Below are 27,329 nucleotides of genomic sequence, written 5' to 3'. Positions count from 1 at the left end.
CAGAATGATTTAACTATCATTTAATAAAACAAAACTTTGAAACTACCAAGCTCACTTAATATAGGATTTTCAATTAGTACCCACTCATAGTAATGAATTTATGGAACAGAAAATCTTTTGTGGAATTTTTTTGGGGAAAATGTTGTGCCCCACACCACTGATCTGCAGTGCTTGTGGCCTCCTGAACTACATTAAGATCACAGGCTGGTGGTGGACCAAGCAAGGTGGAAGGAACTGTCCAGCAGTGCCCAAAATTCAACTCACCAACAGGAGCACAATTTCTGTAAGTGCTCCGACAAGCTGCTCTGTCCTTCCAGCTAGATTTTCATGCCCATTTCCTGGCTAAATCTGAGGAGGAATAATGTCACATGCCCACTTCTACAAGGTCAAGCTGCAGCACTGAATCCTGGGTTCAGAAGGGCTCCAGCAAAACTCCTTATCATGAGACACCCTTCCCTACTTCCCAGTTGAGCCACTGCTCAAGCGGTCCTGTGAAAACAGTCATACTCAGGGAAATATTTAAGTTGGTGGGCTGTTAAAGTAATCTGTATTTTTCTGCAAGCTCTTTTAGGTGAAGTGATAAGCTTGCAAGATTGCATTGAGAACCCAGAGGGGATAAGAGGTCTTCCAATGCCAGAGGCATGTTGGCAACTTGATCTCCTAGGCTCTTTTCACTGACCTCAGTGTCTTCTTCAATTTTAGCCCCTTCTGTTTGAAGCAGTGCTAGAAGGGTCTCCAAGGAAGCATTGCTGGATTGTCGGTCTAAATGGAACAAAAATCAGTAAGAGATATTAATCAAAGCAAAATTGCTAAATGAAATATTAAACTCCAGACATTTTAGGAAAATAATTCAAAAAATAAAAAATATCCCCAATAATGGTTGATCTACTGCATTTTTCGCCCCATAGGACACACCGGCCCATAAGGCGCACCTAGTTTTTTGGGGGGGGAATTATTTTTCCCCCCAGGCGCGGGGCTGGGGCAGGGGAAGCCTGAGCTTCCCCGGACCCCAGCCCCCAGAACAGGCAGCTCTCCACAAGCCATGGGATCCTAGCGCCGGGCTCCCACCATTTGCAGAGAGTTGCACGAAGCTTGAAGCCTGGGCGCGCTGAGAGAGCTGGGTGCACGGAGAGCTGCGCAAAGCCTGGAGAGTCAGAGAGCGATGGCGAAGTTGCGCGCAGCTTCGCCATCGCTCCCGGAGCTTGCAGGGCTGGGGGCAGGGGAAGCCTGAGCTTTCCCCGACCCCAGCCCCAGAACGGGTCCGAGAGTGATGGCGAGGTTGCGCGCAGCTTCGCCATCGCTCCCGGAGCTTGCCGGGCTGGGGGGATAGCTTCCTGAAGCCTGGAGAGCAAGAGGGGTCGGTGCGCATCGACCCCTCACGCTCACCAGGCTTCAGTGAAAGCCTGCATTCGCCCCATACGACACACACACATTTCCCTTTCATTTTTGGAAGGGAAAAAGTGTGTCCTATAGGGCGAAAAATACAGTAACTCATGGGTGGCTAACCTGCGGTTCTCCAGATGTTGGCCATGCTGGCTGAGCCTAATGGGATTTGCAGTTCAAAAACACCTGGGAGGTCACCAGTCAGCCATCCCTGATCTAACTGAATAAATGTGGCAGCCTCAGCTACTTACATTTCTACTGACCCTTAGACAGCAACACCCTGTATTCATTTACACCAACTAACTTAGGAATGATAAGTATGGTTTGCCACAGAGTTCTACTGCATGCCCATTCTGCCAGACATTTCAAATAGGAAGATGCAGAAAGAAGGGTTCATTACCTAACTTCGTTTTCTTTATTTGATATGCTTCGAAGATAACCTGCAGTTCTTGATATTTTTGCGTCAATGCAGCCTTCAGGGCATCCAGCTTTGGCTGATATAAGAGATTGCCTTCTGCCAGGCTGCGGTTGCTGGCAAGAGTCATGTCCTTGCTAAGCTGAACGTTTTGAGCCTGCAAAAGAGAGAAAGTGTTAAATGGGCAACATTTCTAAGGATTCTATTATTGACTAAACATAGTAGTCAACACCACATGCTAGATGTCTACTAGCAGGTATACTACCTAGTTGCAGCAAAGGAAAATATGGGACCAGCTAACATTGGCTCCTCCCCTTCCGGTGAGGGAAGGAGGGAGACGGGATGGCAGGGTTTGGATGCGACAAAAGACTGCAGAACAACACAGACAGTTGTGACCTAGAGGCAGCATTAGGTATTAAAATGAGGGGGCCCAGTGAAAACACACAGAACTGGTGTTAATTAGCAGGAGGAAAGGATGTGTTGCTATCGGATTTTCTGCCTCACTTGAAAAAGCCTGTATGTGCAGCCTCAAATCAGACTAGCCAGAAATGCTAACTCTCTAAAAATAAACCTGCCATTTTAATCTAGTGGACGAGGGAGGGCAGAGAGAGAAGATAGGTTTACAAGAGAGGGGCTTGAAAAACCAAACACTACATGGAAAGTTGGCTTGGCAGAATCTCGCACGAGATCTCTAATAAGATTTGTAGATCAAAGGGGAAATTGTAAGATCTGAACTCAGTCATTCAGCAGAAGTGAACAGCAGGATACTGTTTCCTCTAATGGGACGGGGGGGGGGGCAAGGCCCTCTTTCCTTGATTATACAAATCTGATAAAGAGCTCTTTATTGCATTCAGGAGTTAGCATGCACATAAGCTGCGCTCAAAAAAGACTGGATATCTTCATTTGTTGCCTATATATGCTTTCTACATTTTAATGTACACTCACACCCACACAATTTCTGTCAGTCATTCAAGGCAGCATAATTTTAAAAAGTGTATTACAATCTGATAGGTAACACAAATATGGGAAGGGAAGGAGAACATTAAGTAAATCAGGTACCACCAAGCCTTGCACAAAATGGACTGTATCCAATTAAATTTACTCATAGTGAACTCACTGGAATTAATGGGGCCTGCTAGTCACATCCATCAATTCCAATCACCAACATTGGATACAATCCAATGTTACACAGATTTTACTTTCCTGTCCTTGTGATCTACCTCAGATCTTTTCAAACGATGTGGCAACATGTTAGCGTGTCAGCTGCAGTGTGTAGGTGTTTCTCGCAAAAGCTCCCCCCGCTCCTCCCTGGGCTGGAAACCTCTGGTTTGCTAGTAAAACGGAATTACTGTGTCACAAAATGATGCATGTTTAAAAACTGTGTCACTGACATGAAAAGGACTGGGGTGCGCGTACACTCAGTGCTCTGCTGAATCATGCCTCCTTTAATCACACATCAAATTGAAACACCATCCAAGGTGTTAAATCACATAAAGAATCACACCAAACTCCCATCTAATCCTATCCTGTTAATAGGCTTCCTGGAGAAAAAGGGCTAATAGCTGCTGAAAGACCATGGTGGTGAATTGGGAACTGGACAGCAGCTATTTGGGCACTGTGGGAAATAGATGCTTAGTCAGGTGGGCCATTGATCTCATCAAGCCAGACTCTTTTGATGGCACTCCTGAATGGGGGTTTTTTGGGGGGGATATTCCAAGTTTAATTATGCCTAGTCCACCAACATTCCTTAAACCCGAAGTTTAGGATCTACTTAAGCTAAGAAAAAAATGGAAAGCATATGATTTTGAGCAGTGTTTCCCAACCTTGGGTCTCCAGCTATTTTTGGACTACAACTCCCATCATACTTAGCGAGCAAGACCAGTGGTTAGGGATGATGGGAAGTGTAGTCCAAAAACAGCTAGAGACCAAAGGTTGGGAAACACTGATTTAGAGAGTGGATTTCTTCTTTATATAAATTGTTTATATATGGCTCACTGCACGATTCCCTTCACTAAGTCTTCTTATGTGACTTGCTCTTAATAATTATTTCCAATTCATCTGTCTGCTATCTCTCCCATCTATTTTTATATCTAGAGGACATTATACACACTAACTCACTCACTCCCAACTAAATCTTTTATATTATGCAAAAACCCCAAGCTAATGTCTGCTGACTCTGGACATTTAGCTTTCAGAAGCCAGTGTATAACTTAGCATTATCACCTTAAATATTTCTGTTAGAAGCAATAAACATCTCTGTGCTCCCAACTGGTAGCACACATGGGTTTGCAAATGTAGCAAATATAGGACTACTTTTCCACCCCATAAATTAACAAAGCTGAGTGTTCCTGCCAGCGGCTTCCTTGTCACATGGGAGCAATAACTAAAGCTTACTAGGTTTCTCCAACACAGTTACATCAAGAAGGGTAAAATATGCTTTCCAAGACATTAAAAAGCAACATTACATTCCCCAAAATTATTTTTTTAGATTAAATTAAATATAAAATCATTATTTTAAAATGATTGTGCACTAAGTGTCAAATACACCATCAAATACACCAACAGTGGGACACAGCCAAAGTAAAAAAATTATCAAGGACACCAGAGGGCCTCACATGAGAGGCAGTCACACTTGAAATTAGGATTAAGGTCCCATCTGAACTAGATGTTTAAAGTAGTACTATATACTATTTTTGTTTATTTATTATTATTATTTTATTTATTAGATTTATACAGTGCTTTTTTCTGGGGGGACACAGGGGGACGCATACTCCTAAACATTTTGTGAATCTTTGTACTTTTGTCCATTTACTATATTTATTTCTTCCAATCTGAACTATAAAATAGTGATTTTCTTGAGTCGAAATAAGAATACCCCTAAACATTTTTAAAGGAAAAAAAAGCACTGGGTTTATATACCACCCTCAGGGCAGTTCATAGCTTCCTGCAAAAAAGAGTCGCTAGGAGATTCCCTGTTCCCCTCATAGTTAGTTCCCAGAGTGGTTTAGCAATCAATCCCTCTTTCCAGGGAACGTGGTAAACTGTAGTATTGTGGGGGAAACAGGGGTCTCCTAGTAACTCTCAGCACCCTTAACAAACTACAGTTCCCAGGATTCTTTAAGGGATGCCATGACTGTTTGAAAGTGGTGAAATATTGCTTTAAATGTATAGTGCAGATGGGACCTCAAACTGATGAGCAAGGAATACACTCCCACAAAAGAGGTGATGCATGAATGACTACGATAAACTCCACCAAGCTAATGACTGATGTTAGGCAAGGAGAGGGGAATTATGTAATTGTCCTTTTTATTACTAGATTCTAAATAAGAGTCAATTATGAAACAGCAATTGAGTTGCTTAGTTCATGAGCCTTTCCTACCTGCAACAGAGGAAGCAACTCATACTAGTTAAAGACTTTTTGTATCCTCAAGCACGTCCTACAAGTTCAGACACAGTGTGGTGGAACAGCATGTCAAAAGGAAAGCAGGGATGCAATAAAGCAGATCTGCCCCATGCCAGCTCTGTTCCTCTCCAACCCAGCAATTTATAGCCCCAATCCCTGCATGTCCCACCCAATCTCATTATATTTATGCAGTTTCCGGCTCCTGTCAACATCACTAGCTGCTGCTTGCAGGAAGAAATGCTCAGCTTAACAACTTAAGGACACAAAGTAAGTTATGTGATGAATCTGATTAATGAGACAACTTCATGTGATTACCTGCCATTTTACAGTGCCTCAGCTCCATTTTAGGAGGCAGCTAGCTAGCAAGTAGCCAGTTTTAGCAGAATATGTCTGTGTCTTATTTTATTTTAAACAACCTGTAAGTACAAAGTGTTTCTCTTAAGTTGTACCACACATTAAGGGTCTGGAAAACTCAAGACTGTATGTTGGCCCATATATTACTGGGACAGGAGGAGTTGTCAAATTCTATTCCTATCTTCATCACATACATACTTTGGGAATTCAGTTATGGCACTAACTTCTAAGCCACAAATTATTGTGTTAGCAAGCACCCTACTCTTGCTCAGAATGATTCCAGTTTAATGTCTGGGGAAACTCTTGACCATGTGAACAAGGACAAACATGACTATGAAAGATGTAAAATATACTTTAAGTAATATACATGAGAATGATCTCAGGTTGCGTTATCCTCAAGAAACCTATGCCATGACCATGGAATTCTGCGGCCAAGAGAAGGCAATCTTTGTCCGAACATCCCTTTGGAGGATACCAGTAGCAAAACTTTATTATTTTTAGTTACACACATCCAGAAAATCTAGACAAGCTAAAACTGGATTTTTTAGCTTTAACATGCTTATGTTAGTTCTCTCAAAGCTGATGTCTTGGCATGGCCTCAATGTCACTCTTCTTCCTCTTTGGCAATCACTCGTAGCCGAGTAAGATTGTCTTCCATAAACACAATTTTAACAATGAGTCCGTAAGTGACTGTGGAGGCCAATTCTGGATCCACACAACTCCAGTGGGGACATTGTTTTCCGGGAGTTGACCACAGTGTGGATTTGCCAAGCTGCCTTCCTCTTAGCACGTTTCTCCCTTGCGTCCTGAGTTCGAGTGTCTTCAAAGCCCATGACACCTTTGGTAAAGGCTGTTCTCCAACTGCAGCGCTTGCAAGCCAGCGTTTCCCAGTTGTCAGTGTTTATACTACATTTTTTTAGATTTGCCTTGAGGCAGTCTTTAAACCTCCAGCATTACGTTTTCCATTTTTAAATTCGGAATAGAATAGTTTCTTTGGAAGACGATCATCTGGCATCCGCACAACATGACCAGTCCAACGATGTTGATGTTGAAGAATCATTGCTTTGACACTAGTGATCTTTGCTTCTTCCAGTACATTGATATTAGTTTGCCTGTCTTCCCAAGTAGGAGGAGTTGGAGATGGCGTTTATAAGTGGTCCATGTTTCACAAGCATATAGTAACGTTGTTAGTACAATAGCTTTGTAAACAAGCATTTTGGTTTCCCTGTGAATGTCTTGGTCCTCAAACATGCTGCATGTCAATCAGGAAAAAGCCGCACTCGCAGAGCTCAGGCGATGCTGGATTTCGGCATCAATGTGGGCTCTTGTGGAAAGATAACTGCCTAGGTAGGAGAAGTGATTGACATTTTCCAACGCTACACCATTGAGTTGGATTTGTGGCGCTGCAGAGGGGTTATTTTGTATTTGTTGGTGCAGCACTTTGGTTTTTTTGGATGTTGAGTGATAGGCCAAGCTTTTCGTAAGCTTCTGCAAAGATATTTTTAGGATGGTTTGGGGTCATCCTCTGAGCGTGTGCACACTACATTGTCATCAGCATACCGAAGCTTTATGACGGTAACCTTACTCTTTGCCTGCTCAGATTGAAGAGCTTTCCATGGACAGATGGAAGGCCTCAATGTCACTAGGCACAGAATGGCAACTGCTGTCTATTTCTGCCCCTACAAATTCCCTTTTCTTACTCCTAGAACTAAATAACTTTTTACCACCTATGAACTCTTTGTCAAGCACTGCATGTTAAAACACCTTTCTACCACTTACAGCGCTTTTCAGACTTGAAGTGCTTTCTCACTTCCCCCAAACCCAACCAGTTCTGCTAATAAGAATCACTTGTTGGCTAACTCACCAAGGCCTGAAGCTTCAATGTTCTACCCATATTAAGTTTAGCTTATATATCCATTTGTTATAAAGCTCTTTTGCAAGGTAAAATCACAGAAAGCAAAGCTTCCAAGATAATGTGCAGGGGCATTTATACAGGCAACTCAAAAACCAGTGGAGAATAAGCTGTGGGCCCACTTACAGCATTGCAACACCCAATTGCGCCCTCTGTCACAGCAATTCATGTTCTATTTACGTAGCGCTATTACTAAATGCTCAGAAATAAACCACACTGCCTCAGTAATGTTTACAGCAACAAATATGTTTAATGTCCATATTTCTTCAGGAAAATCAAAGAAACTTTTTTTAAAACCCACATATATACTGTACAGACAATATAGTATAGCTAAGCCTCATGGGAGCTGGAGTCTAACCTCACCCCAGTCCCTGCCAGACACAGAGCAGAAGACAAGAAATGTGCATCCCTCCCAGCCACCTCTTAGTGACGTCACATTGAAGAATTTCATAACAACCATAAGAAACGGCTCTATTTAAGAACACACAAAGCACTGGCTGATTTTGCTTTCTCAATGGCAAACACACAAAAAACCCTTTAAAAGCAAAGGAGTCCAATACACATTTAGTCATATGAACCTATCCAAAGTCATAGTAGCGTGATATGGCCACAGGTGAACAATTTCTCTTGGCAATGCTTAATTTTTCAAGGCTTGATGAAAATTACTTCACTTTCATTTCCCCACCTTGCTTTCGAGTACTGTAAAAACCACAAACCAGAGCCGCTTTGATATATATGGACTTTCAGGTCCCTATAAACCCAAAATTATCAGCTGTGACTAGCATCCTCGACTAATTTTGTGGGCTTTGAGAGTTATTTGCATTTTTCAATATTCAGCAGAGATTGATGTGGATTAATGTTGCAATTCATTGTTGTTCTGAGCTGCAGTTAACAGTAACATGAGATACAATAATAATAACAACAACTATTATTTATATGCCACCCATCTGGCTGCGTTTCCCCAGCTACTCTGGGCAGCTCACAGCATATATTAGAACATACTAAAACATCAAACACTAAAAACTTCCCAGTACAGGACTGTCTTCAGATGTCTTCTAAAAGTCAGATAGTTGTTTATTTCCTTGACATTTGAAGGGAGTGTGTTCCACAGGGAGGGTGTCACTACCAAGAAGGCCCTCTGCCTGCTTCCCTGTAACTTCGCTAATTGCAGTGAAGGAGCCAGCAGAAGACCCTTGGAGGACCTCAGTGTCTGGGCTGAACAATGAGGAAGGATACTGGTATACTGGGCTGAGGCCGTTTAGCGCTTTAAAGGTCAGTACCAACACTTTGAATTCTGCTCAGAAACGCGCTAGGAGCCAATGAAGATCCTTTAGGACTGGTGTTATATGGTCCTGGTGGTCACTCCCAGTCATCAGTCTAGCTGCCACAGTCTGGATTAGTTATAGTTTTCAGGTCACCTTGAAAGGTAGCTCCACGCAGAGCGCATTGCAGTAGTACAAGCAGGAGATAGTAGTACAAGCAGGAGATAACCAGAGCATGCACCACTCTGGCAAGACAGTCTGCGGGCAGAGCAGATAGGGTCTCAACTGGCATACCAGACGGAGCTGGTAGACAGCTGCCCAGGACACAGAATTGACCTGCACCTCCATGGATAGCAGTGAGTCCAAAATGACTCCCAGACTGTGCACCTGGTACTTCAGAGGCACAGTTACCCCATTCAGGACCAGGGAGTCCCCCCAGCTGCCCGCCCCATCCCCCTAATACAGTACTTCTGTCTTATCAAGATTCAACCTCAATCTGTTAGCTGCCATCCATCCTCCTACCACCCCCAGACACTCACACAGGACATTCACCACCTTCACTGATTCTGATTTAAAAGAAAGGTAGAGCTGGGTATCATCTGCATACTGGTGAATGCCCAGTCCAAACCCCCTGATGATCTCTCCCAGTGGCTCCATATAGATGTTAAAAAGCATGGGGGAGAGGATGGAGCCCGGAGGCACCACACAAGTGAGAGCCCAGGGATCTGAACACTCATCCCCCAACACCACTTTCTGGACATGACCCTGGAGGAAGGAGCAGAACCACTAAATAGCAGTGCCCCCTGCTCCGAATTCCTCTAGATGGTCCATAAGGATGTCATGATTAATTGGGTCAAAGGCCACTGAGAGATCCAGCAGGACCAGGAAACAGCTTTCACCCAGGTGTGTGGCCTGCCAGAAATCATCAACCAGTGCAACCAAGGCAGTTTCAGTCCCATGATGAGGCCTGAATCACGACTGGTGTGCCTGGAGATGTTCAGTGACCACCTGCTCAATCACCCTGTCCAAGAATGGAAGATTGGAGACTGGGCGATAGTTGGCCATATTGACTGGGCCCAAAGATGTTTTTTTAAGAAGCGGTTTAATAACCGCTTCTTTAAGCAGGTGTGGGAAGACTCTCTCACAGAGGGAGACATTCACCACCCCATGGAGCCCATTAATGGCCCAGCCCTTCCCAGCTCACTTTTATGAGCCAGGATCAAAGAGACAGGTGGTCAGTTTCACTCATCCAAGGAGCCTGTCCACATCCTCAGAGGTAACAGAAGGAAACCTGACTATTTCAGTGTCTAACATGGTATATAAAAGGAAGCCAAATCCATTTTTATAAAGAATGAGATTCAAGGAATTACAACAAAATGTTGGCCGGGGACTTCTTTACATTCAACTAAAAATATGAAGACAAAAAAAAAAAGAAGAAAAAGGACTGAAATGGAACTTTTTCAAATTCAGTTTTTTAAAAAGAGGCTGACATCGTTCAATTTACACTGATTAGCTAAGAATACTTACCACCTGCTTTGCAAATGGAAGTGAAAGTTAAAGGAATGGATAAAACTCCTTGGAATATTAGCAATGCAATGGATTCAAAATCAAACTTCCAAATGGTATCATAAGCAAATTCCCTCTGGACCTTTCCAGACAGAAGAGGAAACATTCTCCTTATTTATGGCCCCATTAATTTTATGCTGGAACTCTGGTAACATCCACATCATGGCTGAGGGAAAGATTAAGTACACCAGAAGCAACAATCTGGATTCAAGCCAAATTGGAAACTAACTACAGGCCACGTCACATGCGCCAAGAAAAGGGGTAATTCAAAAAGAAAGGGAATACAATCAAACCTCAGTTGTCAGAATGTAATCCGTTCTGGAAGATCATTCGACTTCCAAAACGTTCAACAACTGAGGCACGCCTTCCAACTGGTTGCAAGAGCTTCTTGTACTCAAGCGGAAGCTGCGTCAGATGTTTGGGTTCCAAAAACGTTAAAAAACCGGAACATTTACTTCTGGGTTTTTTGGCGTTCAGGAGCCGAAATGTTCTAAAACGGAGCCGTTCAAGAACCAAGGTTTGACTGTATTTGGTGGAAAGGTAAAATTCTTCAAAAGCACACCTTTCTGTCATGGAAGCAAGTCAGTCTAACAGAAACAAACTAGCCTTGTACTAATAATAGTTCTTTATATTCTGCCAACAAGGCAGGAAAACAGAACAAACTCCTGAGATAAGAACAAGACCAGATTTCAAAACAGACTGGATTCTAATTATATAAACAGTACTTTGGATCAAAGATAGGAAGGTGCGGGGTGCAAAACCCAACAAGCTCAATTTTTAAACTGAACTACCGGTTCAGAAAGAAGGCTGACCAGTAAGCTAAAGTGGACAGGACAGGTTAACACAGGCACAACAGAGACTCAAACTGCAGGTGCGCGTGGGCCATGAAAACCCCAGTTGGGGTTTTGCGGTGGTTGCTCATGCCCTGCCTGTATCACTGTGGACTGGAGCAAAGCACTTAGAGTGCAAAGTCCAGCTGAGGTACTGACACTAATGCCATTTCCATTCTCACATTTGGGTGTGTACGTATATAGAGAGGTGCAGATGGGCATGCACTCCAGTTTGCTTCAGAACTGTGTGATTCTCTTGTTAAACAGATTAGGAAAACTGGCTCACTTCTCCCCTCCCAGAAAATCTTAATTCAGAGGGCTTAAACAAAAGTGCTTAGATAGCAGGCCTAGACTTATTTTAGAGTAGGGTAGGAGTTTGGGTATTTTCGCTGTAGGTTATGATTAAGTAATAACCCTATTAGCAAGCAGCTGCCATCTGGAGCTCTGACCTTTCCCTCTCCTGCAAGAATATACTTTATTTTGTGTTTTGAAGGGGGAATGGAGAAGGGGAAAAACTGATGTATGTAAAAACAACAAGTTTCCTACCACAAAATTATCAGATAACTACAAAATAGTGATTCATACGCAGGATTTGCCAAGCTGAGTTGTGGGAAACAATGCTGGCCCACAAGGAACTATACTAAGGGTACAACTAGAAATACCTTCTGAAATGTGATATCTGAATGAGACTAATCCCAACTGCTCATCACAATCTGGCAAACCAAGTTATAATCATAACCTTGCTTTGGGAGAAGCTACAGAAAGGAATTCTGTCAACATTTCCATAAGAATTAAAAATAATAGTAACAAAGGAGTCTTTCAACTACTCTCAACTTTTTACCAGGATAGCAGCTGCTTAATGTTAATCTTGATTTTTAATTTCAGAGACCCTTCTCTCCTGCCCCAATACTAGAACTGCACATTTAGTTCACATACTTCCACATAACAGTAAAAAACAAAAAACGCAGCTGGATACAATCCCAGAAAACATTAACTACTACTCTGATGGATATGTTTTTAGTCAACCGAATCAGAGGTTTTTGTGTACATGGACCTTTGGGTATACTTCCTTCACTGCTGCCACATCTGTTTCTAGATCAAGCAGAAGAGGCAGCCTTACCCTTCAGTGTGCTCCCTCTTCTCTTTCCTCTTCTGTGAGGATACCTCCCTGCGCCCATGACCTTTACTCCTCTAGAACCATCACCTTCAGCCGTCTGAAAGTCTCCTATTCCCCTAAAGAGTTGCACCTTTTCATCATTATTGATCCTGACTGCCTGGAATTGCCTCCCACTTGTGTGATGACACTTCTCACTTGCTTTTCCCCTTCCCCACAAGCTTCTCTATCAACCCTCTGGTTCAATCCCCAGTTCCCATGCCCTACTACAACCAAACCTTAGCACAGGTACCTGTTAACAGACACCATATATTTACTATTTGTTTTTATTGCTTTGTTCTATTTATCAATCACTTTGGGAATTTAATTGATGGATGGTATAATGTACTCTTCCTGTTTACCCCTGCCTCCCATCTCATCATTTCTGTTATGTTAATTTTTATATTATAAGCTCCTCAGGGTATCGACCTGTGCACATCTAATTGTGCACTCTATCACTGAAGAGAATGGATTGCAGCATGAACTCCCCTTCTCCAACTTCACAAAAAGAAACAGTAGGAAATACTTCCTGTTTTAGGAATTTTGGTGGTGGGAATTTTGGAAGTGTGGGTTTCTTCTCATTATTAGACAGTATGTGTGCTTGTATGTGCAGTACAGTGGTACCTCAGGTTACATACGCTTCAGGTTACAGACTCTGCTAACCCAGAAATAGTGCTTCAGGTTAAGAACTTTACTTCAGGATGAGAAAAGAAATCGTGCTCTGGCGGCACAGCAGCAGCAGGAGGCCCCATTAGCTAAAGTGGTGCTTCAGGTTAAGTACGGACCTCTAGAATGAATTAAGTACTTAACCCGAGGTACCACTGTATGTGCACAGTATGTGAACTTATCTTCAGCTGGTATGCCTGACCTAAGGTGGGTCAATAACATTTCATGTTCTGTTTTTGTACGTCCAGGAGTTGGGCAGAAGATGGAATTTCAGTAGGTACCATTTCTTGACTCTGCATAAGAACTACTATTCCTTTTCATCTGGTTACGCAAGAGGAGTGGGGAACCTGAGGCCTTTTACTTAATTTCATGCAGGGAGAAGAAAACGGGGGGGGGGGGACTCCCCTAGCAAGTAATAATTTCAGATCTCTGAGAAGAGGAATCTACTGTCCCCACAGTGCAACCTTAGAGAGATAAAGGGGTGGTCCCTCCCGCTGCCTCCATGTGATCCAGATCAACCTAGGGGGAATGCAGCCCTCAACAGAAAAGGGGGTCCTCACCTCTGTCCTAGAGACATAGCAGGAAGGGGGGACAAATAAAATTAAAAATTAGTGGGTAAAGCATTGAAAGGTTTTCTGGTCAGTAAAGGTTGGAGATCTAACAGGACTGCAGAAGAATCAAAGGACAATTTTCTGCAATGCTGCTATTCAATGACCCATAGTGCCCTTGCCTTGACAGCAAACAGAGCACATCCTGGTATCCCTTTTCCCTCCCTAACCCAGACATTTTTTGTTCTCTATATAACAAGGAAGTGACCTCTGTTTACAAAGCGCAGAGGGAGAAGCCCTATTACGTAAGACGGGCAGCTCAGATTCTATTGTACCAAGTTATTTTAAGGTGGTGTATGTTTTTATCTAAATGCCCCTTTGGAACAGCACTTGGTCAGTCCAAAAAGCTTCCTAGAAATATGGAGCAGGAATTCTTCCACAGGAATTCCACCTGTCCCCTAACTTGAATCATTTGGAGTCGGTTCATGTTACTGCAGGAATCAAATCAATACCATGACTATTGTTTGTCAAAAGTCCAACCCATTTGCAAGATTCTGAGACACAACTATTCACCTTGAGGAATAAAAAGTGCATCATAAACTTGGATGTGGAACCAATTTTACATGTATTACACAGCTTCAAATTAGTGGCAAACCCAGCAAAATACTGAAATTCAAAGCAATATTCAGAACACATGGCTGGAAAAATCCAGGATAAAGTAGAAACAAAGGAAGCAAAAATATATCTGCATCACTGCAATCCAACACTCACGTGGGTCTTGATTCTGAGTAGGTTAAGCATAGGATTGCACTGTATATCTAACAGAAGAGAACTGGGCCTTTTCACTGAGGCTAGGTACAGTAATGTTTCACACTTATGCAACTGATCACTGAGACCAATTTTAAAAGTTACATTTTGTGATTTAAAATAATCTTGCTGAGCTATTTTTCAAGGGAAGAAATACAGCAGATATTAGATATACAGCAAAGAATCCTCTGGTACCTTTAAGACTAGAAAGTTATAAGCTTTCACAGACTAAAGTCTGCTACATCAGATGCAGAAGATTAACATTTTCCCCGCCCTCCCTAACAGGATATGGTTTCAAAATTTTCTGCCCTTTTCCCAGTGCTCAAGCTTACTACAGGTCCAGCAGCTTCCATTTTGGCCACCCAGCAAACATTTCACCCAGGTCCTCCTCTGAATTCTCTCCCATTTCAGAGAGTTTACTGTGTTAGTTTGCAGGTGCACACATAACGCTTGCGGTGCCCTCAAAGTTCATCAGATTGTTTCCTAATTTTTCATAGACTAATGCCAACCCCTTCGGATGCATGAAGAAATATTACGCACATACACAAAACATTACCCTGTCTGCACACATTTTAAAAATCAGTTGGCAAATATTCTGTGTATCTTATTTAATTCAAGACCACAAAAGCTTGTGCCACAATAAGATGCCCAAGGGCATGCTTTCATATGTCCAGTTTTACTGCTTTTTTCCCTATGACTGCCTTGTGTTGGTGCAAAACTAAGCCTTTGCAGTATCACCCCAAACTGCCCCTAATGTCTTATTCTGGATAATCTCACTAGAACTGTGCAATGAGACTGTATTATTATGCCAGGGTGACATAAGTTTATATCTTGTAGACATAGGCTTTTCCTAATTGATGACCACAAGAGAGAAGAGAAAGCCTGTAGTTATAGGCATGTTTAATTAGTAGCCTTAAAACCTAATTTAATGTCGGCAAAAGAGAACATGACCACATTCGTAGTTGAGATGAGGAACAGCACTATGGAGCCAAGGACTTCAGGCATCTATTAACTTGTTTCTTCTTCTTTTGACATCTGTCTGCAAGTACACAAGGGACTGTCCATTAAAGCCCTACCAAATTTACCATCCCATAATCTTTCAGGGATTCAGTCAAGAATACAATAATATATAGCAATTACAATTAAAATCTTGCAAGAATGATGAACAAATATTGACCACAAAGTCAAACTCCCGTAACAAAATCCAAAACAGCCAATGAAACTAAGACAATGATATACCAGTAAAAAACAACCCACCAGGTAAAAACCTTTTTAAGCTTCCATATTTTCACTAGTCACCTAAAATAATACAGTGAGAATACAGCTACTGGTAAGCACAGAGTACTCATGCGGGGGGCGGGGGCGGGACCTAGTCATTCCAGATTCAAGGGCTATGCATAGGTCTAAATATCTTAAGACAGTAATAAGAATGACAGCTCAAGATCAGTGTGGAAGTACCGTACCAAAGGAACGGAGGAAAGCTTGGATGCTGCTGAGAACAGGGGGAAATTCAACAACAAAAAGCCGCATCATCCAAACGCCTCCACACAAAACTCAGAATTCCATAACCACTAGTATAGCTTGAGAAAGAGACTGCACATGAAGTACACCTACTGATTTCATTTCTCATGCACATATTCATTTGCTGAGAAGTCACACAACCCCACAAACACTCCAAATGGCATCTCTGATGCTTGCTAAGCAACAAAGTAAGAAAACCTATCAAGTCTATTCAGCACACAGAATTAGGAACCTGCCTTATACAGAGTCAAATAATTGGTCCATTTGCTCCAAAGTGTCTACCCAGACAGGCAATGACCTTCCAGACAAGAGTCTTTCCCAGCAGGAGGCAACCACATTACAGCCCTATTATGCAAAAGATATAATAGCACAAGAGACCTTTTGGACACACACTTTAGAACAGCAAATCAAAAGAGGTACAAGCTGTTTTAACACAAAATTATTACTGAAGACATTCCACGATAACCATGGTAACTAGTTCTGGGCATTTCCCATTACAATGGTGGAAAGGACAATTTACTATCACTTTTTCATGAGCATCTTTGGTCGCAGAAATGCTTTCCCTCAGAAGTTAGAAGGACTGGAAATTAAAGTTTTGCTTCATCTAATCTATTACCCAAGGCTGGACATTTCTCAGATGCTTCGCTTTTCATGCCCCTAAAAATCTAATGCTAGTACTGTATCTAGGAATTCAGAATATCTATATTTACTCTACCTAGGCAAGGTTGACATTCGTAACATTTCAAGTTGGTTCCTAGGCAAACTAATCAAATATTTTTCCTGCCCAATCTTCGACACTGAGTGAATGGTATTCATACAATGACTTTCACTGGTTAAGAGCCAGTGAAATTTGCAAGAAAAGGCTGCACTGTAGAGTACCTCTACTCAGGACTCCAGTGAGCCATGCCTTTTGGGAGGTTCATCTTTTCAACAATGCCCTCTAGTTTTCCTCCTCCCTCTGACAGGCATCTGCATTCTATAGCCACTAACATGCTCACTATATTCTTTTTAAGGTTCCCCCCTTAAATAATTTTTTTGGCTCTGAAAACCTTGAGGTAGCCCAAAGCCTGCCAATCCCTTCTTTCTGTGCATGGATGGTGCTGTTTTGGCTGTACAAAGAGCCACACTCAGAGAATGAATGCTTTTGCTGTATATAGAGGAATACCAGCTTACCATTAGTATGCTAGTATATAGAAGAATACTATTACCAGCTTACAATACAAAGCAAGAGCATCAGGCAACATACATGACTTCTCACTTAATCTAAGGCACATTTACTTTGAGAGAGAGTCCTACTTGAACTCAGTAGGGCTCACTTCTAAGTGAACACAGTCAAGCTGAAAAGGACTTTATATTAAGCTGGCCTTTGAAAATAAACAAGTTATTGAATAACCCTTAGCCCACACTGTCTAAAGCTACTACCTGCTTCCCACCAAAATAAATTATCTTTTCAAGATGTCAGAGGATACAAGACAAGAAGCACCTGAGTGCTTGCATTCCTTATGATTTTTCACTTCTTGCTATTTAAGGCATTTCACTCCCATTTCTATTACTATTTGTTTTTATTTATTTATAAAAACATTTATATACCTCTCTTTCATTAAAATGTATCAGCTGTTTACAACAATATAAAAACAAAACCACTAAAATCATAAAAAGTGACAAACAAAAATAAATTAAAAACAAGCATCAATAAACCATTGTGGCAGATATATGCCTTCACACGGTGGAAAGCAGAAAAGGACAGTGGATAAATCAGCAGGGAAGGGAGGTGGGAACTTGCAGAACATGCCTGATCGCTTAAGCATGGTTAGGGAACATCACACTTGTGCTGGACCTACACAGATAGTATTTTGGAAGGTTCTTTTGACCAGAACACATAGAAACATCAAGTTACATGTATGTATACACACAGAGGATCAGCCCAAGCAGATTCACTAAACAGGACAGCTCATGCAGCGGAAGGATAATTTACATCTATTCTATGAGGAATAGACACAACATGCAAAAGGAAGAGCAAGTTTGCAATTAAGACACTTTTATTTCAGACTTGCATAAAATAAAAGTAATAGGCAATGAAGAGTTCGTGCAAGATTCATATCTAGGTCTGATTTGACAATCAACTTTCTTCACAACCCTTCATTTATGTTGGGGCTGTATGGTTCTCATTTTGATAAATATTAACCCCAGGAGCCTCTGCATCTGCAGAGCAGGAAGTGATGCCTTGATTTGCAGGTGGACCTTACACCTCTGCCACACTTTGTAAGCATCATTTTCTTCCGCCACCAATGCAAAAACAGTCATGCAAAAATATTGTAGAGTAATCAAACTACAGTACAAAAGCACAGCCCTCTGAAAACTAGGTTTGCTTCACCCAGTTCAGTCTCTGCAGAGATCTAAACTTCAAAATGTATAGGGGGTTCTTCATTCCTGAAATATACATGGCTGTTTTATTTATATTTTACTGACTTTGTGAAATGTAAGCCTCCTTGTATTGGCTATTCCTAAAGAGGTAGCAGATAAATAAATTTATATATAACTTATGCAGACCCTCTCAACACTTGGGCACTTTGCTTTTTTCATGTTTGCCTTAACTGAGAACTACAAACAGATCTTAGTTTCATTCAACTGCAAGTTCCCTTATAGCCTTGAAAACAAGAGGAGTATTATCAAAAAGCTGGATACAATCTTAGTTACAGTGAGCATTTCTATAGCTTAGCACAATGACTTTTCAGACCTGTGGCCTCCCCACTCTCTCTCCCCCCCCATAGGCTGGCTTTTGGGTTCTGTACTAGCAGTTACCAAGGAGTGACTGGAAACTAGAGATCCTCCCTCCATTTATAAATTCCAGACAACAAAAGAGCACAGAGAGAAGCAGCAAAGATTTCTGAGGATTCAAAAGCCCTTTATTTGACAAATGACTACATTACCCAGATCCCAGAAACCAAATTAAGTGAGGAGTGGGTGGGAGGGAGGAAAAAGTTGACACTACATTTATGAGCCTCAAAACTGCAAAACAAATGGAAAGAAAGTGAGAAGACTTGTGTCTGAAAGGTGTGGATCTGGTTAATTAGCAAAGCTTATATTTGCTAAATTAAATAGAAGAGAAAAGAGATAAACTGTTTTTCTAATCTCCAAGGGAGTTTGCTTTTACAAAGGACAAATAGCTAGATTAACTTAAACTGAAAATGTTTCAATGCATTTCCTTGTGTTTGGAAGTCCAGGATGCTGATTATGTAGTCAACTCAAAAAGCAATGAAGAACTGCTTTTGTTCCTAGACAAAATGGGGAGGGTCCAGCACTCAATTCATAGAGAAGCAAAGAGGGCTCATGATATTCCCCTTAGTTACAATTATTACTGGAGTGGAGTGGTATGATTTAGCCAGAAGTGAAAGAGTCAAAAGGAGGGGGCTTGTGAATCTTACCTTCTCCCTACCTTTCTCTCATCTTCCTGGAGAAGAGGGGGCAGAGAAAAGAGAACTATTATCTGTCACTGAAGTGAACTGAAATTAACAATGAATTCAAGCTACCCCCATGGGGGTAAAATTACCGTATGTCCTTCCTTTTAAGATAGTGCCCTTTATCTCAAATACATTACAACTCCAGAAGGCCATAATGGGTGCTTTCATTTTTTCAGAACCAATCAGGTTCTACAGGACAAGAAAACACAGATGGGGTAGCTCTCATTATAAAGTTTTCTATGAGGGTATGTCAGACCCACAAAGGGGAAGGAAGGAGAGAACACTTCTTTGTCAATTCATTAGCTAAATGAGGAGTTTAAAGGCAGAGTCAGGCAGTGGAGGAGGGCAGGCTTCCATGTATGTTTTAATTCCTATTTTATTTCCGTGTATCAGAAGGCAGTTGCCTAGGCAGCTGCAAAGTCTCAGCTTCTCTCTCACCTACCTCCACAACACCACATAATTCTAAACCACTCTCTTCTCTGCTCCCTAATCACTCATAGACAGACACCTCTCACCCACCAAACAGATTCTAATCTTGCGCTAGAAAGACAGCTGCAAGGCCTGATCCAACTCATGTGAGGAGATTAGTCATACTTAAAGCGGAAGGGTCATTCTGAAAATGGAATTCACTAAACAGGGACACACCTGCCCCTTACAGTTTGCAGTACTGTATCTCTCAATGGGGTGGGAGAAAAGATCAACACACAGTTGAAGAGACCCCTAAAAGAAAAATTACCCAGATCTTAACACACAGTCCCAAACATTTCAATAACAGGAAAGGAGGAGTATTAATTCAGCATTAAAGGTTGGAGAAGGACAATGAGGAAGGCTAGCTAAGTTTCATGACCACCCGCACATCCCAATGGCAAGACAGCAAATAGTTTGGGAGAAAAAAAGGCAGATCTAAAATGGATAAGGGTGCCCTAATCTGTCTATGTCTCTACCCAATCTACCCCTAACCTCAATCCCTAAAACCATACAACACAATGGGGCTGGACAGGAAAAAGAACACCTAAGCACTGATTTCCCAGCCAACAAAGACAAAAAAGTTCAGTTGTGGAACATAAGACTCAATCTCAGAGTCATGGGTTCAAGCCCCACGTTGAGCAAAAGATTCCTACATTGCAAGGGATTTCATACAATGCTATGAATCTATGAAATGGGGGCAATTAAGACTAAGGTCCCTTCACCACCAACATGAAGAGCAGGGGACTGCAGATGCCATACATGCATAATCTTCCTTCTTTCACCATCAATTTTTCATTGGTCTAAACTAGTATGAACACTACACACAGGGAAGTAAGCCCCACTTAACTTGATGTGACTCAACCAGCGTCAATACGAACAGAACACTGAGCAACTCAATATATTTATTGTTGGATTATGTTGTTGGAGTGACCTGAGCCTAGCATAGAGGCAACCCTGTGGATCCTTCCTTGGGAGTCAATCCCATAGCCCTACTTCCAAGTAACCACATACATGATCAAACTGCAAGCGTATTAAACAGCATTTGGGCTCCGTTGTTCGCTTTGTAAACAGGTTTGTGCTTTCTCGACATTAAACATACCTTCTTCCCCCTCCTGTTAACAAAAGCAAACTAAAAACGCCTAAAGCCCAGAAGACCATCAAGGATTGCTAGGTATGGTTTTGTTTAATGAACTTCCTATGTGGCTTCTGAGCAGAGAAGCAACTACCGTGGCACCTTTACATCCCAAGGATGGTAAACAGCAGCAACTGCCACCACTAAATATTAAGTGCCAAGATACTCGTGGCTAATATACTAAGCATTCCGCGTCAATACTGCAAACTTATTTTATTTGCTTACAGAATTTACACGCCGCCCCGTTTTCACAAAGTTTTCTGGACGACTTTGCACTAAGTTGTGTGTGTGTGTTATATTATTAAAACAAACAAAAAAAACTTATTCAGAGTAAAACCTTAAAGCCTGACGTTACAGGGATCCAGCAGAAATGAAAACCAACCGCACCCTTAAAGTAAACACACAAGATTTTAACGCCGGTGCTGAAGGGGGGGGGAGTAAATTTTAAATTAAATTAAATTAATCTGCTGGCGAGGGGAGGGAGACAGACACCCCCAACCCGCCGGTTTCTAAGGCAACGTGACAAGGCGGGCGCCCCCCCCCCCCCGCCTACCTCCTCCATCTCTCTGGCCAGGCTCTGGAGCTGCTCCTCGTCGTCCAGCAGCTCGTTCAGCTGGTGGAGGCTCAGGCCCTCCAGCCGCCTCACGTCCACCGCCATGGCGGGAGAGAAGGAGGGCAGAGCAAGGCGAGGAAGCCTCCGCTCGCCTCCCTCAGCCAAATCTCCGCTCGCTCGCCCGCCCGCCCGACTCACTCCTGCGGCGGAGGCTGTTCCCGCCCCTCCCGCCGCCGCCGCCTGGCGCTCCACCGGAAGTGCTGCGGCCGCTCTTCCTTCGTCTCCTCTCCTCCCTCCGGGTTCCTCTCGACGCCAGAGGGAGGGGGAGGAGTGTGACGTCACCTGTCACTCCCTTCTCCCTTCCTCCCCCCCCCCGCCTCGGTCGCCCGAGTTGCGGCACGTGACGGGGGGGAGGGGAAAGAGAAAAGAGGCGGGAAAAGCGCGCGCGCGCTCACTCTGAAGAGAACTTTCCGCGCCGCTTTTCTTTTAACTTTGTTTGCAATTCAGTATTTAAATTTATGAGTGTTTCTATTTTTTATTATTATGTTATGTTTATGCATATTCCCTCCCCCCTCTCTCGCTCTGTATATTTAGTTACCTCTTTTCCACCTGAAGATGCTTCAGGTGACTAACGAAAGTGAGAAACAGATTGAAAAATAAACAAATTAAAAACGCAACGTTATTGAAATTTTAAAAATGAAAGTTTCCCCAAAGAATCGTTCTTGTTAGTTTATCATATGTAGGGAATATGACTGTGTGTATACTGTATATTGTACAAAATGAAGTCAATCTGCATTTGTGGCTGAGGAAAAGTTGGTAAAAAATATATAAATACAGTACTCTCAACAATAAAGACATCAAACCCGCAGGAAAAGTGTAAAAATACAGAATGCCATCAGAAATAAAATTTGTTTTTCTCATTAGCTGTGTAGTATTTCTGTTTTTCATACAACTTGAAAATTTCTCTTTCAGTGGCTTTTCAACACCTTTCTGATCAGCTGGTTCAGCTATTCCTCTCAACTTCTTGCTGATCAGCTGCTTAAATTCCCACCTTGTGCTGATCTTTCGTTGCTGTTTTAAACTGGGCGTTGGGGCATCAGCATTTTAGGGGTTTGCTTTTCTTTTTAATCTGGCATTCTCGGCTGCCGCCGCCACCTTTTTTGCCTGTAAGCTGCTTTGGTTTGTTTTTGATAAAAGTGAAATCAATGCTAATAACAGCATGCCATTTAAAATTGTCAGAGATACTGATATGAAAAGATAGATTTTTTTTAAAAAAAAATATTTATTACTTTTCCAACAATTTAAACACTACAAAAAACAAGAACAATACAATAACAATACACAAACACTACATAACACTAACACATTAAACTAACAACACAAAACAAAAACAATTTAAAGCACATCAAATAATTTCAATATCTTATTTCCACGACCTCCTCACACCTCCCTTCTGTATTCCACTTCTGTTAATTGTTTCAGCAATTCCTTTCCATCTTCCTCTGTTTTCTATCCTGTAATTATCTTAGCACATTCTAACCTTATTTTTCCTTTAATACTCTATTAATCTGTTTATACTTAATTCCTTATAACATTTCTGCTAAAGCCGTATAACTTCATTCCAACATTTTTCTATCATTCATCTTTAATACTCTATTAATCTATTTATACTTAAATCCTTATAACATTTCTACTAAAGCCCATATAACCGCGCTGCTCACCCCACGTCGCTCCAGACCCCCGAAACCGGGTTTCCCCAAGAGTAGGGGAGGCACAAAAGGTGCCTGCCGAATCCCACACTCACAGGCTTCTCCCGCCTGTGATTTTTTGCGGGTCTCCGCCTTGAAAAGATAGATGTTGTTATCTGGAAGGCAAATTTTCTACAACCTTGGTGCAGCCACAGAAAAGGCCCTACCTGCCCGCACACCAACAGAAAGAGGCACGTAGATCAGGGACACCTGAATGTACAAGGCAGTCCAGGTGCCAGTCTGCTTTTGAGAACTTCTCAAAGTGATTAAGGCCACAGCCACATTTAAAAGCACTCATAGCACTCTTAACAGTCATGGCTTCCCCCAAAGAGGGTGCTGAGAGCTGTTAGGAGACCCATCACAGAGCTACAATTTCCCCAGGAGTCTTTGGGGAAATACATGATTGTTGAAGTGGTATAAAGAGTGCCTTCAAACGTATAGTGTGGACGTGATCTAATTTAGGCCCCTGAAGTACGGCATGTGTCTAATGACAGCAAATCTTTATTGATTAATTATATGAGTTTTAATTGATTAAACATGCACAGTTTTACATATGCATAACACAAAACATGAAATGGGAGGAAACACATTTTCTTTAGTTTGAGATTATGAGATTATTGTAGAAAGTATAATTTTAGAGGACCCGATTCAGAAGGGACTAGCTCTAAAAAGAGGACTTGTTGTGTCTCCCATTTTTATAAGAACTATTTGCAACCAATCAGAATTTGCCTCCCTTCTTTTCCTTTTTGTTACGTATGATCAATGCGGGCTGGGGTACAATCTGGATATATGCCATTAATTTTAGTTACATAACTGGGAAACCACCTGTTCAATGACATAAACTGAACTTCCTGTGGCAAACTCCATCAAAAGCTTTTCTCTCTCCCCCTGCCTTCTTTGTGTGGGCTGATGAGTGACTGGCATTACATCTTCGCAGCTGCTGCTACCACACAGACTTTATTATGGTTTTTTAAAAGCGCATTGTTGCTATGACAGCATGAGCATCACTTAGCACCCTTGCATGTGCCAGTTCTAGTTAAAAAAGGAATGGAAATGCAGCCAAATTAAAACTACTTTTAATCACACCAAAGGAACTCAATGGGAAGAATTTAAGTGCCTCTCTTTATAATAAAATATAATAGTGGACTTTCTTTTATTGTGGTAGAGTTCTTTGAGGGGGGGAATGTGCTTCAAATGTGCTTTAAATGTATAGTGTGTACACAATCTAATTTTACTTCAGCACTGGAGGTGGAACAGCATCCTCCAGCGCTCCTGAGCAGGCAGCAGGCTAGTTTAGGGACTTCAGGGCAAGCTGTGGAGAACACAGGGACCTTTTCTCCAATACCCCAACACTCCTTCCCGCCCCTTGCCCAGCCGCTTGCTCACCCTGCCTGCCTAGTGGTAAAGCCAGCCTTGAACCTTGCCCTCTGTACATAATTCCATACAATGTATTCAAGTCTTAGGGCAAGATTTGTTCTTCTTTTACGATCCAAAGCCAAGGTTTGTTCCCAGCCTGCCAATTGTGGCTTGTTTGAACAAAATAAATCACAGTTCCTGCTTTGGATGCTACACTAAGCCAAAGGTTGCAGATTTTTGCTCCTGCTCATTAGCAGAAAGGAGCAAAGCAGGAGCGGTAAATTTCATGGTAAAGTCAACAGGATGTAGTCACAGCTAGCTTTAGTTGGATTGGGGCCAGTGACTATTGGATCAGCTATATTCTAATTTAGGGCTGCAAACTTCCATCTATCATATGAATTGGTTTTTAAATCTTTTTAATGAACTAAAAAGGCATCACATTAATTTTGTTAATTTAAATTCAGCATCAGTAAGGGGGAGGCTTGTGGGACGCGGGTGGCGCTGTGGGTAAAACCTCAGTGCCTAGGACTTGCCGATCGTATGGTCGGCGGTTCGAATCCCCGCGGCGGGGTGAGCTCCCGTCGTTCGGTCCCAGCTCCTGCCCACCTAGCAGTTCGAAACCACCCCTAAGTGCAAGTAGATAAATAGGTACCGCTTTATAGCGGGAAGGTAAACGTCGTTTCCATGTGCTGCACTGGTGCTGGCTCGCCAGAGCAGCTTCGTCACTCTGGCCACGTGACCCGGAAGTGTCTTCGAACAGCGCTGGCTCCCGGCCTCTTAAGCGAGATGAGCACGCAACCCCAGAGTCGGTCACGGCTGGCCCGTACGGGCAGGGGTACCTTTACTTTAAAGGGGGAGGCTACTAATGAAATCTGCAGGTGGCAGTTGCCATCTTGGAAGGGGCATTTCCTCTTCACACAGGAGGGAATAGCGCCTGTAAAATTGTACATGGTGCAGCAAACACATGGACTTTCTAAGAGCATATTTGTCTTCAAATTTATTATTTTAGGAAACATAACTGTATCATATATATTTCTCATTTTAGCAGTTTGCAAAACAACTTAAAGGACAAGGCTTTGAGTGGAAAATGTGTGTTATTTAAGCAAGGTGTGGTTTCTTGTTTGTCTGGGAATAATTTGTGTGTGGACAGGATTATGAGTGCATTCACTTGTAGACATGTCAACAATTGAACAGCTGATCAATTTTAGCCAGGGTTTCCTGGTTGTATAACTAAGTTGTATAACTAAATATGCTTGGCTCACATAAAAAACATGGAGGGGGGGTGCATTTAGAGACTCAGGAAAAACCATCACAAGGTAAACAAGAGAGTTACTATTCAATAAAAAAAATCTATGCATAGAAGCAGACAAAAAAAATGCTAAGTTCTTAATACCAATATAGAAACTACTTCCAAATGTTATATAACACTTCAGTGTAACCAAGAAACAGAATCCAGGATGCATCCATGCAAATATGATTTGATTCCAAGTAGTTCTCCCCCATTAAGATTTATGAGACACAAAAAACTGGTTACAATTTGGGGCACAGGTGAGAGGATAAAATTTATTTTTTTTAATGAAATATTTATTAAGTTTTCAAAGATAAAACAAAAAGAAAAGAGACAACAAAAATACAGAAATACAGAAATAAAAACAATTTAAAAACATGTAAAGTTTCCGTTCACTTATTTTCTTTTAACTTATTTTCCCGACCTCCTCACACCTCCCTTTCTTATATTCCAATTCAAATTGTTTGTTCAGCAAATCCTCACCTTTAGTTCTTTTACTTATTTCAAAACCTTATTTTCCATATCTCTTAAACATTACAGCTGGAAACCATTTAGTTTCTAGAGAGGATAAACTTTAAAGCACAACAGAACTACAAGGAAGGAACATAGGAAGTTGCCTTATACAGAATGAGACCATCGGTCCATCTAGCTCAGTATTTCCCACACTGTCCGGCAGCAGCTCTCCAGGGTTTCAAACAGGGAGCATATCCTAGCTGTACTTGGAGATGCTTGGGATTAAACCAGAGACCTTCTGCATGCACGTCAGGTGCTCTCCCTCTGAGCTACAGCCCTTCTCCAAAATGGAACCCTTCTTTTACCAAGTCTTCCTCTGATACCGCTTTCTTGTAGCTGATTTTTTTAATGGTGTGGTTCCCCCCCCCCCCCTGGTTATTGAGTCCTATTGAGAGAAAACTGGTTTAAATTGGTTTGGGTGGAAAAGGAGCATGGGGATAATAAATGTTTAGCTCCCCACACCTCCATTGCTTTAGTAGTCCTCTCCAAACCCTTGCTTTGTATGCCTAGTTTGGGCACCAGTCTCTCTGCATGTACACAACATGAAAATGGGGTCTGACTGCGCATAATGCTTAGCAAAAGCTCTTAAAGTGCAGAGCAGCCCCACTTGCACATCACAGTAAATCAAAGTGAATTATTTACAGCCATCTCACCTCTTTCATTCTCCCTGCTTTTGGTGAGGAAACAAAATCACATCCCCCGATTTCACATTACATCCAAAACCAGGGATCATAGTTTGTTTCATTCCAGTAAACCACAGTCAGTAAGCCAAGAACAGATTGCGGTTTGTTTTGAAATGAAACAAACCATGACCTCTGGTTTGGAAGTAATTTAAAGCCAGGCATTATGGTTTTTTCCTGCATCAATGAGGAGAAGTGGAAGAACCCTAATGGGTGCATTCATGGTAAACTATTTACTGTGACATACTGTGGCCTGCAAACTAGGTCAATGTGGCTTCAGTACTACAGGACCACATGTACAGTGATTGCT

The 27,329-nt window shown here is 42.0% G+C and overlaps 1 protein-coding gene across 1 annotated transcript in view; it reads right to left on the bottom strand.

Annotated features, from left to right (window-relative positions):
* The window catches only part of VPS37B (VPS37B subunit of ESCRT-I), a 30,728-nt gene extending 9,089 nt beyond the window's left edge, over positions 1-21,639 (bottom strand). Inside the window, exons 1-3 of the mRNA XM_079957370.1 lie at positions 21,435-21,639; positions 1,784-1,955; positions 680-762 (exon numbers count right to left, since the gene is read on the bottom strand). Coding sequence (XP_079813496.1) covers positions 680-762; positions 1,784-1,955; positions 21,435-21,539 — 360 coding nt within the window. The 5' untranslated portion in view covers positions 21,540-21,639. The remainder of the gene's footprint in view (positions 1-679; positions 763-1,783; positions 1,956-21,434) is intronic.
* Between the last annotated feature and the right edge of the window lie 5,690 nt (positions 21,640-27,329).

The sequence above is a fragment of the Podarcis cretensis genome (genome assembly GCF_951804945.1).
Source record: "Podarcis cretensis genome assembly, chromosome: 16".
NCBI lineage: Eukaryota > Metazoa > Chordata > Lepidosauria > Squamata > Lacertidae > Podarcis > Podarcis cretensis.
This window is presented reverse-complemented; position numbering and strand designations above follow the sequence as displayed.